The sequence below is a fragment of the Mus caroli genome, unplaced genomic scaffold (genome assembly GCF_978045245.1).
Source record: "Mus caroli unplaced genomic scaffold, Mus_caroli_1 scaffold_8, whole genome shotgun sequence".
NCBI classification, from domain to species: domain Eukaryota; kingdom Metazoa; phylum Chordata; class Mammalia; order Rodentia; family Muridae; genus Mus; species Mus caroli.
This window is the reverse complement of record NW_028227263.1, coordinates 26,084,531-26,099,636: the sequence shown is the minus strand read 5'-3', so window position 1 is coordinate 26,099,636 and position 15,106 is coordinate 26,084,531. Positions and strand designations below refer to the sequence as shown.

At 41.7% G+C, this 15,106-nt stretch overlaps 1 protein-coding gene and 1 long non-coding RNA gene across 6 annotated transcripts in view; one reads left to right on the top strand and one right to left on the bottom strand.

Annotated features, from left to right (window-relative positions):
- The first annotated feature begins 1,104 nt into the window (after positions 1 to 1,104).
- Acsm3 (acyl-CoA synthetase medium chain family member 3) overlaps positions 1,105 to 15,106 on the top strand; it is a 23,662-nt gene continuing 9,660 nt past the window's right edge. The window contains exons 1-9 of one of the 5 annotated variants that reach the window (XM_029479300.2): positions 1,130 to 1,206; positions 3,865 to 3,984; positions 6,328 to 6,475; positions 7,311 to 7,584; positions 8,202 to 8,412; positions 13,117 to 13,324; positions 13,942 to 14,085; positions 14,521 to 14,677; positions 14,919 to 14,998. In XM_029479300.2, coding sequence (XP_029335160.1) covers positions 7,384 to 7,584; positions 8,202 to 8,412; positions 13,117 to 13,324; positions 13,942 to 14,085; positions 14,521 to 14,677; positions 14,919 to 14,998 — 1,001 coding nt within the window. In that variant the 5' untranslated portion in view covers positions 1,130 to 1,206; positions 3,865 to 3,984; positions 6,328 to 6,475; positions 7,311 to 7,383. Of the gene's footprint in view, positions 1,279 to 3,864; positions 3,985 to 6,327; positions 6,476 to 7,310; positions 7,585 to 8,201; positions 8,413 to 13,116; positions 13,325 to 13,941; positions 14,086 to 14,520; positions 14,678 to 14,918; positions 14,999 to 15,106 lie in introns of all 5 variants that reach the window. The other 4 variants (XM_029479299.2, XM_021168281.3, XM_021168280.3 and 1 more) reach the window with 4 other exon arrangements.
- LOC147002865 (uncharacterized) lies at positions 11,365 to 13,935 on the bottom strand. Its single transcript, XR_015047819.1, has 3 exons — positions 13,825 to 13,935; positions 12,609 to 12,769; positions 11,365 to 12,043 (listed from the first exon to the last, which is right to left on the bottom strand). It is a non-coding gene; the product is annotated as an uncharacterized LOC147002865 (long non-coding RNA).

The window sequence follows — 15,106 nt, the reverse complement described above, 5'->3', positions numbered from 1 at the left end:
AGCCAGTGAAATAAGGCAGCAAAGCAGAGCAGAGCAGAGCAGAGCAGAGCAGAGCAGAGCAGAGCAGAGCAGAGCAGAGCAGAGCAGAGCAGAGCAGAGCAGAGCAGAGCAGAGCAGAGCAGAGCAAAGCAAAACAGCATAAAGATCTGAAAGGATGAAATAAAACTCACTCTTCACACACAGTGTGACTATTTACATAGTGAATTTCCAGAAATCAAATTTTTAAAAGATTAATTTTTAAAGGGGGACCAATTCATTTTTTTTGTTTGCTTGCTTGCTTGCTTGGGTGACAGGCTCTTATCTATGAAAGCCAGTGCTGTCCTAGAACTCACTGTGTACACCAGGCTAGCCCCAAACTCTCAGAGATCCACCTGTCTCTGCCTCCCAAGCACTGAGATTAAAAGTATGAGCCAACGTGCCCAGCTTATTAATTCCAGTATTTAACTAAATTTGAGTTGGATTTTTATCATATACAATCGGATGAGCCATCTGTTCACATATCACATGAAACATTTACTGGATGGCTAACATTTGCTACTAGTTAGTATCTACACTGAGGATCCATCAGTAAATAAAGCAAAGTTCTTATTTTCAAAGTCGGTGTTTAGAAATGCAAAAATTTCTTTAAAAAAAGTTAAAATCAGGAAAAAAAATCAATGAAGATTTCTAGGTTAGAAAAGGTGGTGAAGAAATGCCTGGGATAGGATATCTCACCAAATGAGGCTTTGGCCGTGGGAGCTCAAAGATCTCTAGGCTGGAACATGCCTGTATCTTAGGCAAGCAGCAGGGCTGCTGTGACTACAGCAGAGCTGGAAGGCCCAGCGGTTAGGTCTGGGTCAGAGAAGACACCATGGCTTGCTACACTTCTCTGAATCACTGGCAAGCTGAGAAACACTGCCTCCACCTCTGAAGGGCTGAGACATGTGTAAGCCTCGGATTCCAGTTGCTTTTCAGCAAGCCTTTCCCTCTTATACTTTCCCTCCTAGTAAAAACACACACACTGCCTTCCCAGCCTACTAAAAATCTGCTGTGTGTACAGATCATTACCTGTTAAGAAGGTTAAGTAGGGCAGGCCAGGGTTATGTAAACATTCACGCTCCTCCCACCAATATATCTACCAATTAAGGAAAGGCACTGCGGGCCAGTCTGACTCTCTCCTCCGTCAAACTCCGTCCACTTTGATGCACCACCAACACTAAAGCAGAGGTGAGAAGTTGGCTTTCTCTTCCATTAAGCGGGTCTGCTATCACTCCAGCTGTGTGGGAAGCAGTATCTTTAGTGAGTATCCAATTTCTTTTCCTGCAACAGTGCAGGTTTTCTTTATAAATGTTCAGCAAACAAAACCAGCAACTTCAGAAAATGCTCTGTGAAGCCATGGGTGGCAGAGGGGTTTCTAAACTCAGAATCTTTCAGCTGCCATGGGAATACTGAGGAGGAGGTGGGGAGAGAGCACCCACAGGACACTGCTGGCAGAGCAGCTGAGTTTTCAGCTTAGGCTTTTTGGTGAGATTTGGGTTTTAATAATGGGTTCATATGTTTCCATGATAAAATGTTTTGGAAAAAAGAAAAGCGAGTAGGAGCTTGGCTGAACCTTGCTCAATGACAGATCGAAGTTCATCTTCTAAATATCCCAAAGTACACAAACTACCTCTTGAAAATGTCTTCTCTCCAGGACAAGGGATAATCTAAAGGAGTATATTGAGGGTGGGAATTAAGACAAGGTCTTTTTGTGGATGAGAACCATGGAGTTGTACTTTGCTTTGAGGCTGTGTATCTGCCGTTGTTATTTGGGCTAATCAGGGGGAAGGGCTTTGTGGAGATGTGGAAAGATGGAAGATCCCTCTGCCCTGTCATCTATATGGACCCCAAGTTCTTATTTCAGATGAGACTTTAAGTTCTTTCAAAAGCATATCCATCCAGACAGTGGTGCCTTTCTTAGAATTTTTCTTAGCAAGATTCCATGGCTTGGTGTAAAATCTAGATTTACCATGCAGAAGTGATCTTTTCTTTCACCTGCAAGGGATTTTACAAATAGGAAAGTGGACATTGTAAGATAAGAGCATTGTAAAGGCAGGAACTGACTGAGCCTTGTTGGGAAGAAAGAAATAGTATGGGTTTGATGAAGGGGTGTTGATACTCTTTTTTCTATTAAAAAAATGCTTCAGATCATTTTAAGTTCCAACTGATTGGTCAATTTTCTGTTCTTTTTTAAAATGTGACTTCTAAAAATGTTCATTGAGATAAGTCCTTTTAAAAAGCACATTCATTGACAATTGCATACATACCTAATGTATTTTGATCATATCACCCTTTATTTCTCTCTTCCATCTCCCTCCAGCTCCTCCCAAGCCCCTTCTTCTCCCTGAGAAGGCCCTCCCACTCCCACTCTCACATCTATTCTGTACTCCCTGAGTTTAATGAGGGTTTTTGCATGAGCATGGGTGGGTGGCTATTTACTTGAACACGAGTAAGTTATCAGTGGCTACACCAATGTACTTGTGAAAGATTCTGAATGAAGGAGAGTTTTGTATGGGGCTAGGGGAGGAACAACAAACAGTGAACTCTGATTCTGCTTGGTATCAGCAAGGTGAGTACACTGTATTTATCCCCAGTGTAAATACTTGCATAGTTGTTTAATAGTCTGTAAACTCAGAGAGACGGGATGGTTATGATATTTTAACAGAAGTATTCTCAGCATTTGATACAGGCCTGTCTCAGGATGAATGGACGCACTGTTCAGTTGGGTGTGTGTATGTTTGAGGGTGGTGTGTTTCTCTAGAATCTGGAATAATAAATCAATCCAAAATGCTAAGCACAACTTGCCAGCTTGCAGCTAAAATGGCGCATCCCTGGAGAGACTTTCCAAAATAGCCTTGTTTTCTCCTGCTTACCTTTTCATGTAACAACACTTTTTTTAAAACTTCATTTGCATGTGTCAGTCATGACACTAGAGAGGACCTCCTCTCTATTCCCCCAATACCTTGTCTATATGTGCAACATTTTAAACATTCAAGCAGTATGTATTGAGTAAATAAATGAACCATAGTAACTGTACTGGCTGGTCTTGTGTGTCAACTGGATACAAGCTGGAGTTGTCACAGAGAAAGGAGCCTCCCTTGAGGAAATGCCTCCATGAGATCCAGCTGTAAGGCATTTTCTCAGTTGGTGATCAAGGGTGATTTTATTGTGGGTGGTGCCATCCCTGGGCTGGTAGTCTTGGGTTCTATAAGAGAGTAAGCTGAGAAGCCAGGGGAAGCAAGCCAGTAAGTAACATCCCTCCATGGTCTCAGCTCCTGCTTCCTGACCTGCTTGAGTTCCAGTCCTGACTTCCTTTGGTGATGAACAGAATATGGAAGTGTGTAAGCTGAATAAACCCTTTCCTCCCCAACTTGCTTCTTGGTCATGATGTTTTGTGTAGGAATAGAAACCTGATTAAGACAGTAACCTACAAATAATGTGTCTGAACCAGACCAAATTCTTGCCCTTTGGTTCAAATGGACAAGGAAATATTAGGCATACTTTTTGTCTGTTTGTTTGCTTGTTTGTTTTTGAGACAGGATTTCTCTGTGTAGCCCTGGCTGTCCTGGAACCCACTTTATAGACCTGGCTGGCCTCGAACTCAGAAATCTGCCTGCCTCTGCTTTTCAAGTGCTGGAATTAAAGGCGTGCACCACCACGCCCACCTTAGACATACTTCTTAACTATTTTAAAATAACATTTGTATTAGGAGAAATGGCTTCACTTTTTCATTTAAATTGTAAAATAAAAGGACAACTCAGGTGATCATCAGTGGGAAACTAGATTAATGAAATAATGTGGCAGCTGTTTGGTATAATTCAAGGCAGCTTTTTTTTTTTTTTTAAGGAATGACTAAAGAGCTCTCTATGTACTGATGTGAAAAGGAAGGAACAGTTTTGAACGTATATCTCTTACGGTTTTTGAGCCATTTGAAGACATTGTGCCAAACAGTAAAGACCAAGACAGGTTTGCTTCTGAGAACTTGGTGCTGCCTACCTCCATCAGTCCAACTTTCAGCCTTCTGTACCGGGGCAGAGAGGCAAAGTCGAAAGCAACTCGATCCTCAGTCTGTTAAGTAGATGGAGCACAGCCAAATGGGGAGTTTTGAGGTTAACCCTGGGGAAACAGCCTCAGAGAGATTTCTGTTCTAAAAAGAGCGGGCTGCTTTTCAGTCTTGAATTCCTGTCATTGCTTTTTCTCCACAACTATTAGGTCAAAGAAAGTTCTGGGCAGCACTTTCCCAACCCTGAGCCTAGAAGAAGCTCTTACCTTGGGAAATCTCCTCCTCAGTTTTCCTGTATTTCAAACTTTCCATTTTATGTGAGTTCAGATTTGAGCCATCAGCCAGACAGATCCAGTATATCCTGCAGCAACAGAAAGGTACTACACCGGTTTTCTCCAGTGCAAGGTGACCAGAGCCACACATGACTATCAAGCAGTTGAAGTACAATCACTGTAGCCAATAAACTGATTTTTCTTTTGTTTTATTTCCTCATTTTTATTAGTTCTTTGAGAATTTCAAACAATGTGTTTTAATTAGTTTTATTACCACCAGCCACTACTCACAAATATACAAGGAAACAGTGCTTTCATAGACACAGCAGGACAGGTGCACATAGGAATTCACAGTCGTTTGTCACAGGATGCACAAGGTCTCAGCAAGCTCAAAAATGTCAGCATAGGGGAAGGAGGTGGGCACAAAGTTCCAAACCTTAGCTGAGGAGTTACTGGCAATGAACTGATTTTAAACTTGTATTTATATGAATAGAAACTGCCTCACGTGGGATGATGCAGGCAGTCAGGTAACTCTCATGAAGGCAGCAAAGAGCTCTTAGGTCAGCTCTAACTCTGCAGCTAAAAACTCAGAGGATGGCTTTGTCGGGTATCAATGGGTGGAGAGGCCCTTGGTCCTGTGAAGGCTAGATGGATGCCCCAGTGTACGGGAATTCGAGGGTGGGGGAAGCAGGAGTGGGTGTGTGTGTGTGGGAAAACCCTCATAGAAGCAGGGGGAGGGGAGCGGGATGGGGGACTTGGGGTGGGGGGAGGACGGAAAGGGGATAACATTTGAAATGTAAATAAAGAAATTATCCAGTAAAAAAGAAAAAAGTCCCCTGTCTGAAAAAGCTATTTATTCAGTCAATAAATATAAATAATATATATGTAGTCTAACATATAATATATAAAATATATAATATGATATATAATATATAACATATAGCATATATATTAACTCACAGAAATCTGCCTACCTCTGCCTCCCAAGTTCTGGGGTTAAAGGCTAATATTGTTTTTCAGTTAGTTTTATTTTCAATGGATCAGAAAAAAGGATCAAAAATGCATATACTATGAGTCACATGTGGCTATAAGTCCTAGGGATAGAAGCATGAGTGTGACAGCATGAGTGGTTTTCATGTTTTTAATTAGTTGAGGGAGAAAAGTAGAACAATACTTCGTAACACATGAAAAGTGCATGAAATTCAAGTTTCAGTGGTCACTGATAAAGTATTTGGAAGAACTTGGCCACATTTGCTTATTTATGTATTACCAACATCTAAGGCAGAGTCAGTCAAGTATCACAATAGAGACAATATGGCCCAGGAAGTCCACCATTTACCAACCCTCATTCCATTGAAAAGCAGTAGACTAGGTGCCATGAGGGCCATTTGCATTGTTGAGCTCAGTCTTTGGGAAATACGCCTCTCTGACAGAGGTTCACTTAGTCTTTGTACTAATAAAAGGTGAAACTGAGAGTCAGAGGCTCACTGTCCAGATAGGGTCACAACGACTAGGTGGCAAATAGACCTTATTCCATGACTGTCTGACTCAACAGGCAATGGACTTAGCCAACATCCTAAAGACCAGTGAATCTCTCACTTGAACACAGAAACTTGTGTGGAGAATCTTGTTAAAGATTTAAATCCTTTAATTCAACTGATCTTCAGTGGGACCTAAAGATTATGCACTTCTGACAAGTGTCCAAGGAGTGCAGTGGTTCATAGGTCATAGGCTCTGAATGAGTGGATCTCAACTTGGGTTATGCATTACAACTCTGAGTAAAATGTTAAAAATAGCATAGACCCACTCCTCAAAGTGCTAACTTCATTGGTCAATCATTCAGGCATTAAAGTTTTTATAAAAATCTTTCCTGGTGATGCAATGCATAAATGGGATATCAAGTCACTGCTCCGCTGGAATCCTGTTGGCCCAAAGTAAAACCATTCAAACGAGAGTCCAAAGACCCAAATCCGAACCTGATATAATAGGGTAAAGCCTGTTGCTTACTTTGCTTGAGGTTCATCTTCTTTGCAGGTGAAAGACAAGGAGGTTCAAGCTGGATGATCTCAGAGAGCTCAAGATCACTGACTCGTGAGGTTCTCACACAGGAAGTGGACACCTGGAGCCGCTGGATTTCAAATGCATCCATTTCATCAGCATGATGCCTAGCTACCAGATCCATGTAAGAAGAAGCTGAGCTAATATCTGGCATTTCTTGTCCTGTTTGAACACTTTATCATTACAGAAATGATTTCACATAGATAGGCTGCCCTACCACGCAGCTAGAATCACTGTTAAAATTATGGTTTAGTGATTGTCAGAGTAATGTTTTACTGCAGGAAAATCGTGGGAAGCTTAAAGAGCAGAAACTCAGTTCCAATCCCTGCAACACTAACACTTTATATTTAATAGCCTCAGCCAAGTAACTGACTTTGTGATCAAATGACTTCCCACAGAAGGAAGGAGGAGTAGGTGGCTGGGGAGGACCTCCCATCAGGAGCCCTGTTATTATATCTCCAAGTGTGGACTCGATGGTGGTGTGAGCTCTTATTGGGAGCATGGGAACCACAGCCTATAAACCAGACAGACTCTAAACACGGACAGTGCTATCAGACAAAGCTGGTACAGCTACTCTCAGTTGCCTCATCTGTTCATAATCTGTGGTGTTTTGATATGACGTTAGATCAGAAGCCTCTGTAGAGTCACAGAATGTTGAGAAATGCATTTCGGATGCAACACTGGGGTAGTCAGGAGAATGGGTGGGGCCCAGACCAATCTGGATTTGAATCCAGCCAATGGCTCTTATTACTTTCTTTATCTGTACACATAGATAGTAACAGTACCTACTTTACAGGGTTTCTCTAAGGATTTAGTGAGTAACAAAGCATCAAAGTGCAGCATGCCCAGAAAATGACGCTGAGAGGGTGCTGAACAACTATGATAAAACTTAGCTGCTTTGGGGTCTTACTACTTTGCAAACAAAACCCAAATATATGTCATTTTTACCTGTCTTTTAGCTGGATTAGTCTGCATGGAAATCTCACATGCCAAAACATTCAACAACACTGATGATAGCTAGCTCTTGTCATCATGGTGATGTTACTCCGTGCTAGGTGTTTTCACCGCCTAGCAATTTCTGATCCTATGAGAGTCTTGTATAAAGATTACAGAACAGCGGCCCCTCAGAACTTTTCCAACTATGATTCCATGAAACAAGACTTCAAAATAGAGATTCCAGAGTATTTCAATTTTGCAAAAGATGTCCTGGACCAATGGACCAATATGGAAAAGGTATGGAGCAAATGCCACTCGAACTTGCTTCAATGAGTTCAACTGCAAGTGATCACAGCCCCCAGGGGTAGTCAGCAGTGACTACAGAGAGTTTCACTGCCATGAGGGGGTGATCAGTGGAAGTCAGTAGTTGTGAGCGACATTTGAAGGGAGAGGGGTACTTCGGAAGTCCTGTAATGTATAGACGAGTCCCAGAACATGGACTTTCCTGGCTCACAATGCCAGTGGTTTCCATCATGGCTACTTGAGAAAGCCTAGGTTATATTGTTGTATTCTTTTTGTTTCCTTCCCACTCTTAAACAAAAAAGGAATAAAAAGTGACTCTAAGAGTTAAAATAGCAAGAAATGAAGTATAGATACATCCATGAGGGGATGAAGGGATATAAGAATTCTAACTGTGGGGTTGAGGGGAATCATGATAAATGAGAAAGGACCTGGTCCCAGCAAACTGACATGGCTCCCAGCATGTAGAAATAGGAACCTCTGAGTGATGTGCACTTACCCCATGGATGTCCTGACTTGTGAGTTTTCTATAGAGAATATGTTTATTAAGTCAGCTGAAATATAATTTAACTCTATGACAACCTCTAAGTCCATGACCTCTCTGCTCTCCTCAGGCTGGAAAGAGACTTTCCAATCCAGCCTTTTGGTGGATAGATGGAAATGGAGAAGAGCTGAGATGGAGTTTTGAAGAACTTGGGTTGTTATCCAGGAAATTTGCCAACATACTCACAGAAGCCTGCTCCCTGCAAAGAGGAGACAGAGTAATGGTGATACTGCCCAAGGTCCCAGAGTGGTGGCTTGCGAATGTGGCCTGTCTGCGAACAGGTAGTATGTCACACTCCTGACCACATTTCAACAAGCCAGGTTTATCCACTGCTTGCAGACATGCTCCAAGGGTCTTAGGCACATCTTAAAAGGATTCAGCTATTTGCCCACCATTCCCTTTCATGTCTCTACCATTAGCCTTCCTGACTCTATCAGGACAAATGTTTTTTGCTACTGTGTGGTCATTCCCATCTCCTGACTTTTCTGCATACTCTTTCCTATGCTTGGCACTTCTTTCCCTCAAGTTCATATCCAGCTCTTACTCAACTTTCAAGTGTCAGATTTTTTTTTCTTTTGCTGTTTGGTTTGCTTTTTAAGATTTAATTATTTCATGTGTATGAGTGTTTTCCCTGTATGTCTATCTGTGTGTTATGTGCATGCCTGGTGCCTACAGAGGCCAAGAGAGGGTGTCATCAGATTCCTGGGGAACTAGAGTTAAAGATGGTTGTGAACTATGTGGATACTGGGAATAGAACTTGGGTCTTCTGCAAGAGCATCTAGTGCTCTTAACCTCTGGGCCATCTCTCCAGCTTCCTCAATCCTCAGTTTAATGTTGCCTTTTCAGACAACCTTATCTTAATATCTTACCCTAGCTACTATATTCTTTAAATACCTGTTTTAATTACTGTTCTTTTGCTGAAAGAAACACCATGACAAAGTCAACTTACTTCTTAAAAAAGCATTTAATTCATGGCTTGCTTACAGTTCCAGAGGGTTAGCCCACTTTCATTATGGTGGTAAGCAAGCAGGCATGATGCTGGAATAGTAGCTGAGATTGTAACATCTGATCCACAAGTAGGAAACAGAGAACAGACAAGATTGGACCTGGCTTATTTGAAACCTCCGAGCCCACCCCCAGTGGCATACTGCCTCCCACAGGGCCACAACTCCTTCAACAAAGCCATAACTCCTAATCCTTCCTGAATATACCACCAACTGGGAACCAAATATTCAAATATGTGAGTCCATAGGGCCATTATCTGTTGCAGGATATTTGTTCGCACTGTGAACCTTGAAAATGGGTTATTTACTGAAAAAAAAAATCAAACCTCTTTCTAGTTGTGTTTTGACTCAGCCCTTATCACACACCATTAATCCCTCTGGCTGAAATACAGACACAACCTTAGTACATACCTTCAATCCCAAACAATGAAGGTAAAGTTAGTTTGTAAAGGAAGTGTGCGTGCGCATGCACGCACGCGCACACACACGTATATAAAACTATTTAAACTTTTGGGGCATAGTATTTGCCTATCTATAACCTGCAATTCCTATGAGGGTACACATGCTCTTAAAAGGCCACTATTACAGCACATCTCTGCAACTACAGATATAGTAAATGTTCAGTAAAATATCTGCTGAATTAATATTCTGATTGTCACAATATACCACAGTATTTAGTGGCCACTCTTTTATTAAAGGATAGCTAAAATATTCTATTTCATATATACATATAAATTACACATTGGGAAAATAGAGCCAATAATGAGTGCATGCATGAACATTACTTAAGCTCACTTTCTCTGTAAGGCCCTGTTTAACTGGTAGGATCAGGTATACATTTATATAAATTCAATGAAAAGAGGCAACTGAATGGCTGCTGAAGAACCTTACAGAGGGAAAAACAGTCCAGAAGGAGCTCAGGGGTTCTGTAAGCAGACTCTAGCCAGCAGCCTCTTCCTCTGTTTGTGCTGAAGCCACTGTGCCTCTTGTCTGCATCTTTCTCATTCACTGTGGCTGGTGTGCAGCTTTGATTGCTATTCAGATGCTTCAGGCTCTGACCCCACCTGACCTGTCTGATCACTCACTGGGTGTCTTTAGTACTTGAGTAGAATCTGATGGTAGAACTCCAGGAGAAGCCACTAAGAATAAATCAGAGGCAACTTTCCCTGATTCCGACATGATCCTGGGGCTCTCCATGAGAAGGAAGGTAAACTATCTTAGAAGGATGAGAGGGAGACATTGAGCCATGCATCTGATAGTCTAAGGATGTTAGTATTTGTGGCTCACAGTCATTTGTTTTCCTGGTCATTTTTCCCACTTTAATGAATAAACAGCTAGAGGCTGGGGAAATGACTTGGGGACTAATGATCTTGCTGCTCAGTTGTAATGATCAGAGTTTTGGATCCCAGTACCTACTTCAGGCAGTTCACAAATGCCTGGAACTCCAGCTCCAAATGATCTAATGCCTTCTTCTGGCCTCTGCAGGTACCTGAGCACACATGTGTACATAAACTCACAAAGACACAGACGCATGCACACCTGCACATAAAAACAAATCTTAAAAAATAAATGGCTAGTTGAACAGCTGAAGTCCTAACTCAATAGGACTGCAATTGCTTGTACATGGCTCAGGATTCTATACATAGATGATAAGATAAAGAAAGGCAAAGACAGGGCTAACACATCAGTTTGGATAATGGTTTTCTATGGGAGACTGTGAGACAGAGAGGAGGACTAGGGAGTTTGTCAGGAACAGATTCTCTCCCTCCACTCAACATCTTCTGACTCTAAAACTCTGGCATACATCCTGGGCATTTATGTTTTCACACAGATTTCAGAGAGTCTGGTTCATGTATCACCTGGGAAGGGTAAAAACCACCCAGAAGTAAATACTGTCTATATATCTCTTGAGGATTGAGAGCTGAAAGTGGTGCTTCCCAGAAGACAGGTGTATGAGAAATACACAGTATGTAGTTGAATAGATAGAAACAAAGACAGATGAAAGTTTCCCTTCTTAAAGATATACTGTGTGTGTGTGTGTGTGTGTGTGTGTGTGTGTGTGTGTGTGTGGCTGGAGCTCTTGTGAGCTGCCGTGTGGATGCTGAGACCTAACTGAGGTCCTCTCCAAGAGCAGCCAGTGCTCTTCTCCAGTGAGCCATCTCTCTCCAGTCCAGATGATACATTATTTTCGTTTTCAAATTAATTATTTTTTATTTTTAATGTGTTTTTATTGCATTGTATCAATCAGGATTCTCTAGAGAAACAAAACTGATAAAACGAATCTCTGTTCACATATAAACAGGACTTATACGAATGGCTTACAGGTCTGAGTTTGGTCTGACTAAGTCAACAATGCCTGACTTGCAATGGAAAGTCCAAGAATCCAGTAGTTGTTCAGTCCATGAGGCCGGATGTCTCAGCAAGTCTTCAGTAGAAGCTGGGATACCAGAGAAATAGGCTCTAATGCCAGAAGGGTTGGCAGACAGAGTGACAGCAGGCAGGCAAGGAAGAAGAAGCACTTTCTTCTTGCACATCCTTCTCTAGGCTGCCACCAGAGGGTGTGGCCCAATTTCAGGTGGATCCTCCCACTTCAAAAGACCCATATTTAGGGCCAGTTTTCCCACTGCAAATGATTCAGTAAAGAAAACTCCCTCACAGGTGTGCTCAGTCACTTTGGTTTTAGTCAATTCCAGATGTCATTAAGTTGTCAACCAATAATAGCCACTACACACATTTGAGTTAAAACATAATTACATTACTTTCTCCATTTCCTTTCCTCCCTTCAGCCCCTCCCATGTCCTCTCCCTTCAATGCTTCCCACTCCCTACCTTAAGTTGATGGCTTCCTTTTCTTTTATAATCACTGTTCCATATATATATAGATAGATGCACAAACATAAAAACAAAACCTACAGTGTAAAAAAATAAAAAAAATAAAAATATGAATTAAAATAAACAAAACAAATAAACCAGAAAAAAACCCCAACCCACAACCTACTGACTCCTCTGTTTTTGTTTGTGACTATACAGTTTCAGAGCTGACCACTTTGAATTAGATAAAATTTGGGTGCTCATTCCTGGGAGAGGCAATTTCTCCCTCTCTCAGCTAGTTAGTTGCTGTAATTCTTTGTCTAGGGGTGGGAACTCATGAGATTTCTCCTCCTTCCATGTTAGCATGTCTATTATTCAAGCAAAATATCCATTAATTCTTTGAAACAAAGAGCTAATAGCTAAAACATATTAAGCTTTATTCTAAACTCATTAGATATATTCACTAAGTGAATCCTGGAATAATTCTATGAGGGATATATTTTTATAATTCCAACTTTATAGAAACAGAATCTGAGGCTTACAGAGGTGAAGGGTTTATCTGAGGCACAAGTTTATGGGTGTCTGGCTCCAGGACACCAATACACTGCACTTTACCTTGTAATTTACTACAGACAAGAGTAGAACCACAGAAAAGGTACATACGTCAAGAAAAAGAAAACAGTCTGTGCACTGTAAGAGGTCTGGGACTGGAGAGGTGACATGTCCAGGTCTGGAGTCTAGCTGCGTGCTCTGAGTTCTGCAGTTTTGCTTACATTCAGAAGCCAGGGAGTCAGCCATGCATAGCTGCTTACCCTAGACGGGGACTGAATGAGTTAAAATATACAAAATAGAATAGTATCAAGCACACAATCAGTGCTGCATATCATATTTTTAACCACAATTCCTCCAAGCTTAGTGCTATGGGTGATCTTAAAATACAAGATAATCAGTCAGCATTAATGCTCTCATGTTAGGGCAAAGGGCCATAGACTTGGAGACCCCGTGAAAGTGTAAGATCAGAACAATGGATGGAAGACAAATAGATTTGTCCCCTAGTTAATTCACTAACTCATTCCGAGACACATAGAATGTGAATGTATTAATTACACTATCCTAACTATCATAGAAGTTAACCTTGCTTTTAAATGTTTTTTCTTTTCTATCCCTCTAGGGACAGTTTTAATTCCAGGAACCACTCAGCTGACCCAGAAAGACATCCTCTATAGACTACAATCTTCAAAAGCTAAGTGCATTATTACTGATGATACTTTGGCCCCAGCAGTAGATGCCGTGGCAGCTAAATGTGAAAATCTCCACTCCAAATTAATTGTATCTCAGCACTCCAGAGAAGGCTGGGGGAACCTCAAGGAGATGATGAAGTGAGTACCCTGAATTTTAGAACAGTACCCTACAAAGAAAGGCAATAATGAAAAAAAGTATCCAACTCAGTAGCAGTGAGGTCAACGCAAAGAAAAGCAGTAAGTAATGAGAATAATCCGTGATTGTTACAGAACTCACAGTTGGCAGTGCAAGCTTTTTGGTAAGAAGGGGTCTCCTTGGGATAAAATAAATAAGGAAGTACAAAGCATTCACTGAGGTAGAGAACACTGTACAAGAGGCTTATTGAGGAGTTCTCTTGTGAAAGATGGAAAGGATGAAGGACTGGGCAGAGGAAGAAATTGACTTTCTATGCATTCCCTGTGAAGCTCTCAGCGAACACACTGGGAGTTCTGGGCTGTGGATGGATCTCAGGGCTGTGACAGTCTAAATGTCCACAATGATCAGTTTTGGATGAGGGTTCTCCCTAGCAGATGCGTGATCTTGAAGGTGGATGCTCACATCTCACAAGTCAAAGGATGGAAACAGAGGTAGCTTCTACCTTGGGGGTGAATCCAAGTCACTGATTCAGAAGTTGAAGAGGCCCAAAGCAGATAGGTTTTCAAATCCTCCTCAGAGGTCAGTCATTCATAAAAACACTGCAGATTGTCCTTCACAGATATGCCAGTGACAGCCACACCTGTGTGGACACAAAACACGACGAGATGATGGCCATCTACTTCACCAGTGGGACAACTGGGCCTCCTAAGATGATTGGACACACCCACAGCAGCTTTGGTTTAGGATTGTCTGTCAATGGAAGGTAATTTCCCAGAACTGTGGCTATACTATAAAATCTGCAAAAAGATTGATTTGTAGACTGGTTTTTGTGATGTGGCAGAAGACGGCCTTGTTGGACATCAGTGGGAGGAGAGACCCTTGGGCATGAGGGTGTTCAATGCCCCAGTGTAGGAATGCCAGGACAGGAGGATGGGAGTGGGTGGGTGGGGGAGAACCCTCATAGAGGCAGGGGGAAGGGGGATGAGATGGGGATTTCTGAAGGGGAGACCTGGAAAGGGAAAAACATTTGAAATGTAAATTTAAAAAATATCCAAGAAAAGAAAGAAAAAATAAAATGTGTTTTCCAACAAATTAGATACTTTTGTAAAATTATATATTTAAATTTTTACATACATTTATATGCATGTAATTCCTATCAATTCAACAGATTTATACAACTGTGCTATTTGTATTCCAGGTTCTGGCTGGATTTGATAGCCTCCGATGTGATGTGGAATACTTCAGATACAGGCTGGGCAAAGTCTGCTTGGAGTAGTGTTTTTTCTCCATGGACCCAAGGAGCATGTGTTTTTGCACACTATTTGCCCCGTTTTGAATCAACTTCCATCTTGCAAGTAAGGCAGCGTAGAGGAGGTTCATGGTTAGAAATGTGTTAGCAGAAGTAGCACCACTGATGGGACTGGCAACTAAAGTAAACAGAGATTGGGAGTTTTCAGATGTCTACATCTACAAAGCCCACAAAGACAGGAAAAGATCTGAGTGCATTTCCATGCAAATAAATAGTTTTATGCTGTGCTGTGCCTCTGGCCGATTAACACTACAGTTGAGACAGAGTTTGCTTTTTCTCAACTGCAGACCCTCTCCAAGTTCCCCATCACTGTCTTCTGTTCTGCACCAACTGCCTACCGGATGCTTGTGCAGAATGACATGAGCAGGTAAGACATGTTTGCAAATGGATACTAGTCCAGGGGGAGAGGAAGAGGAAGTTCGAAAATGAAAGACTCATTTGTCCAAAACCACACATCTGACCAGTCGGTACAGTA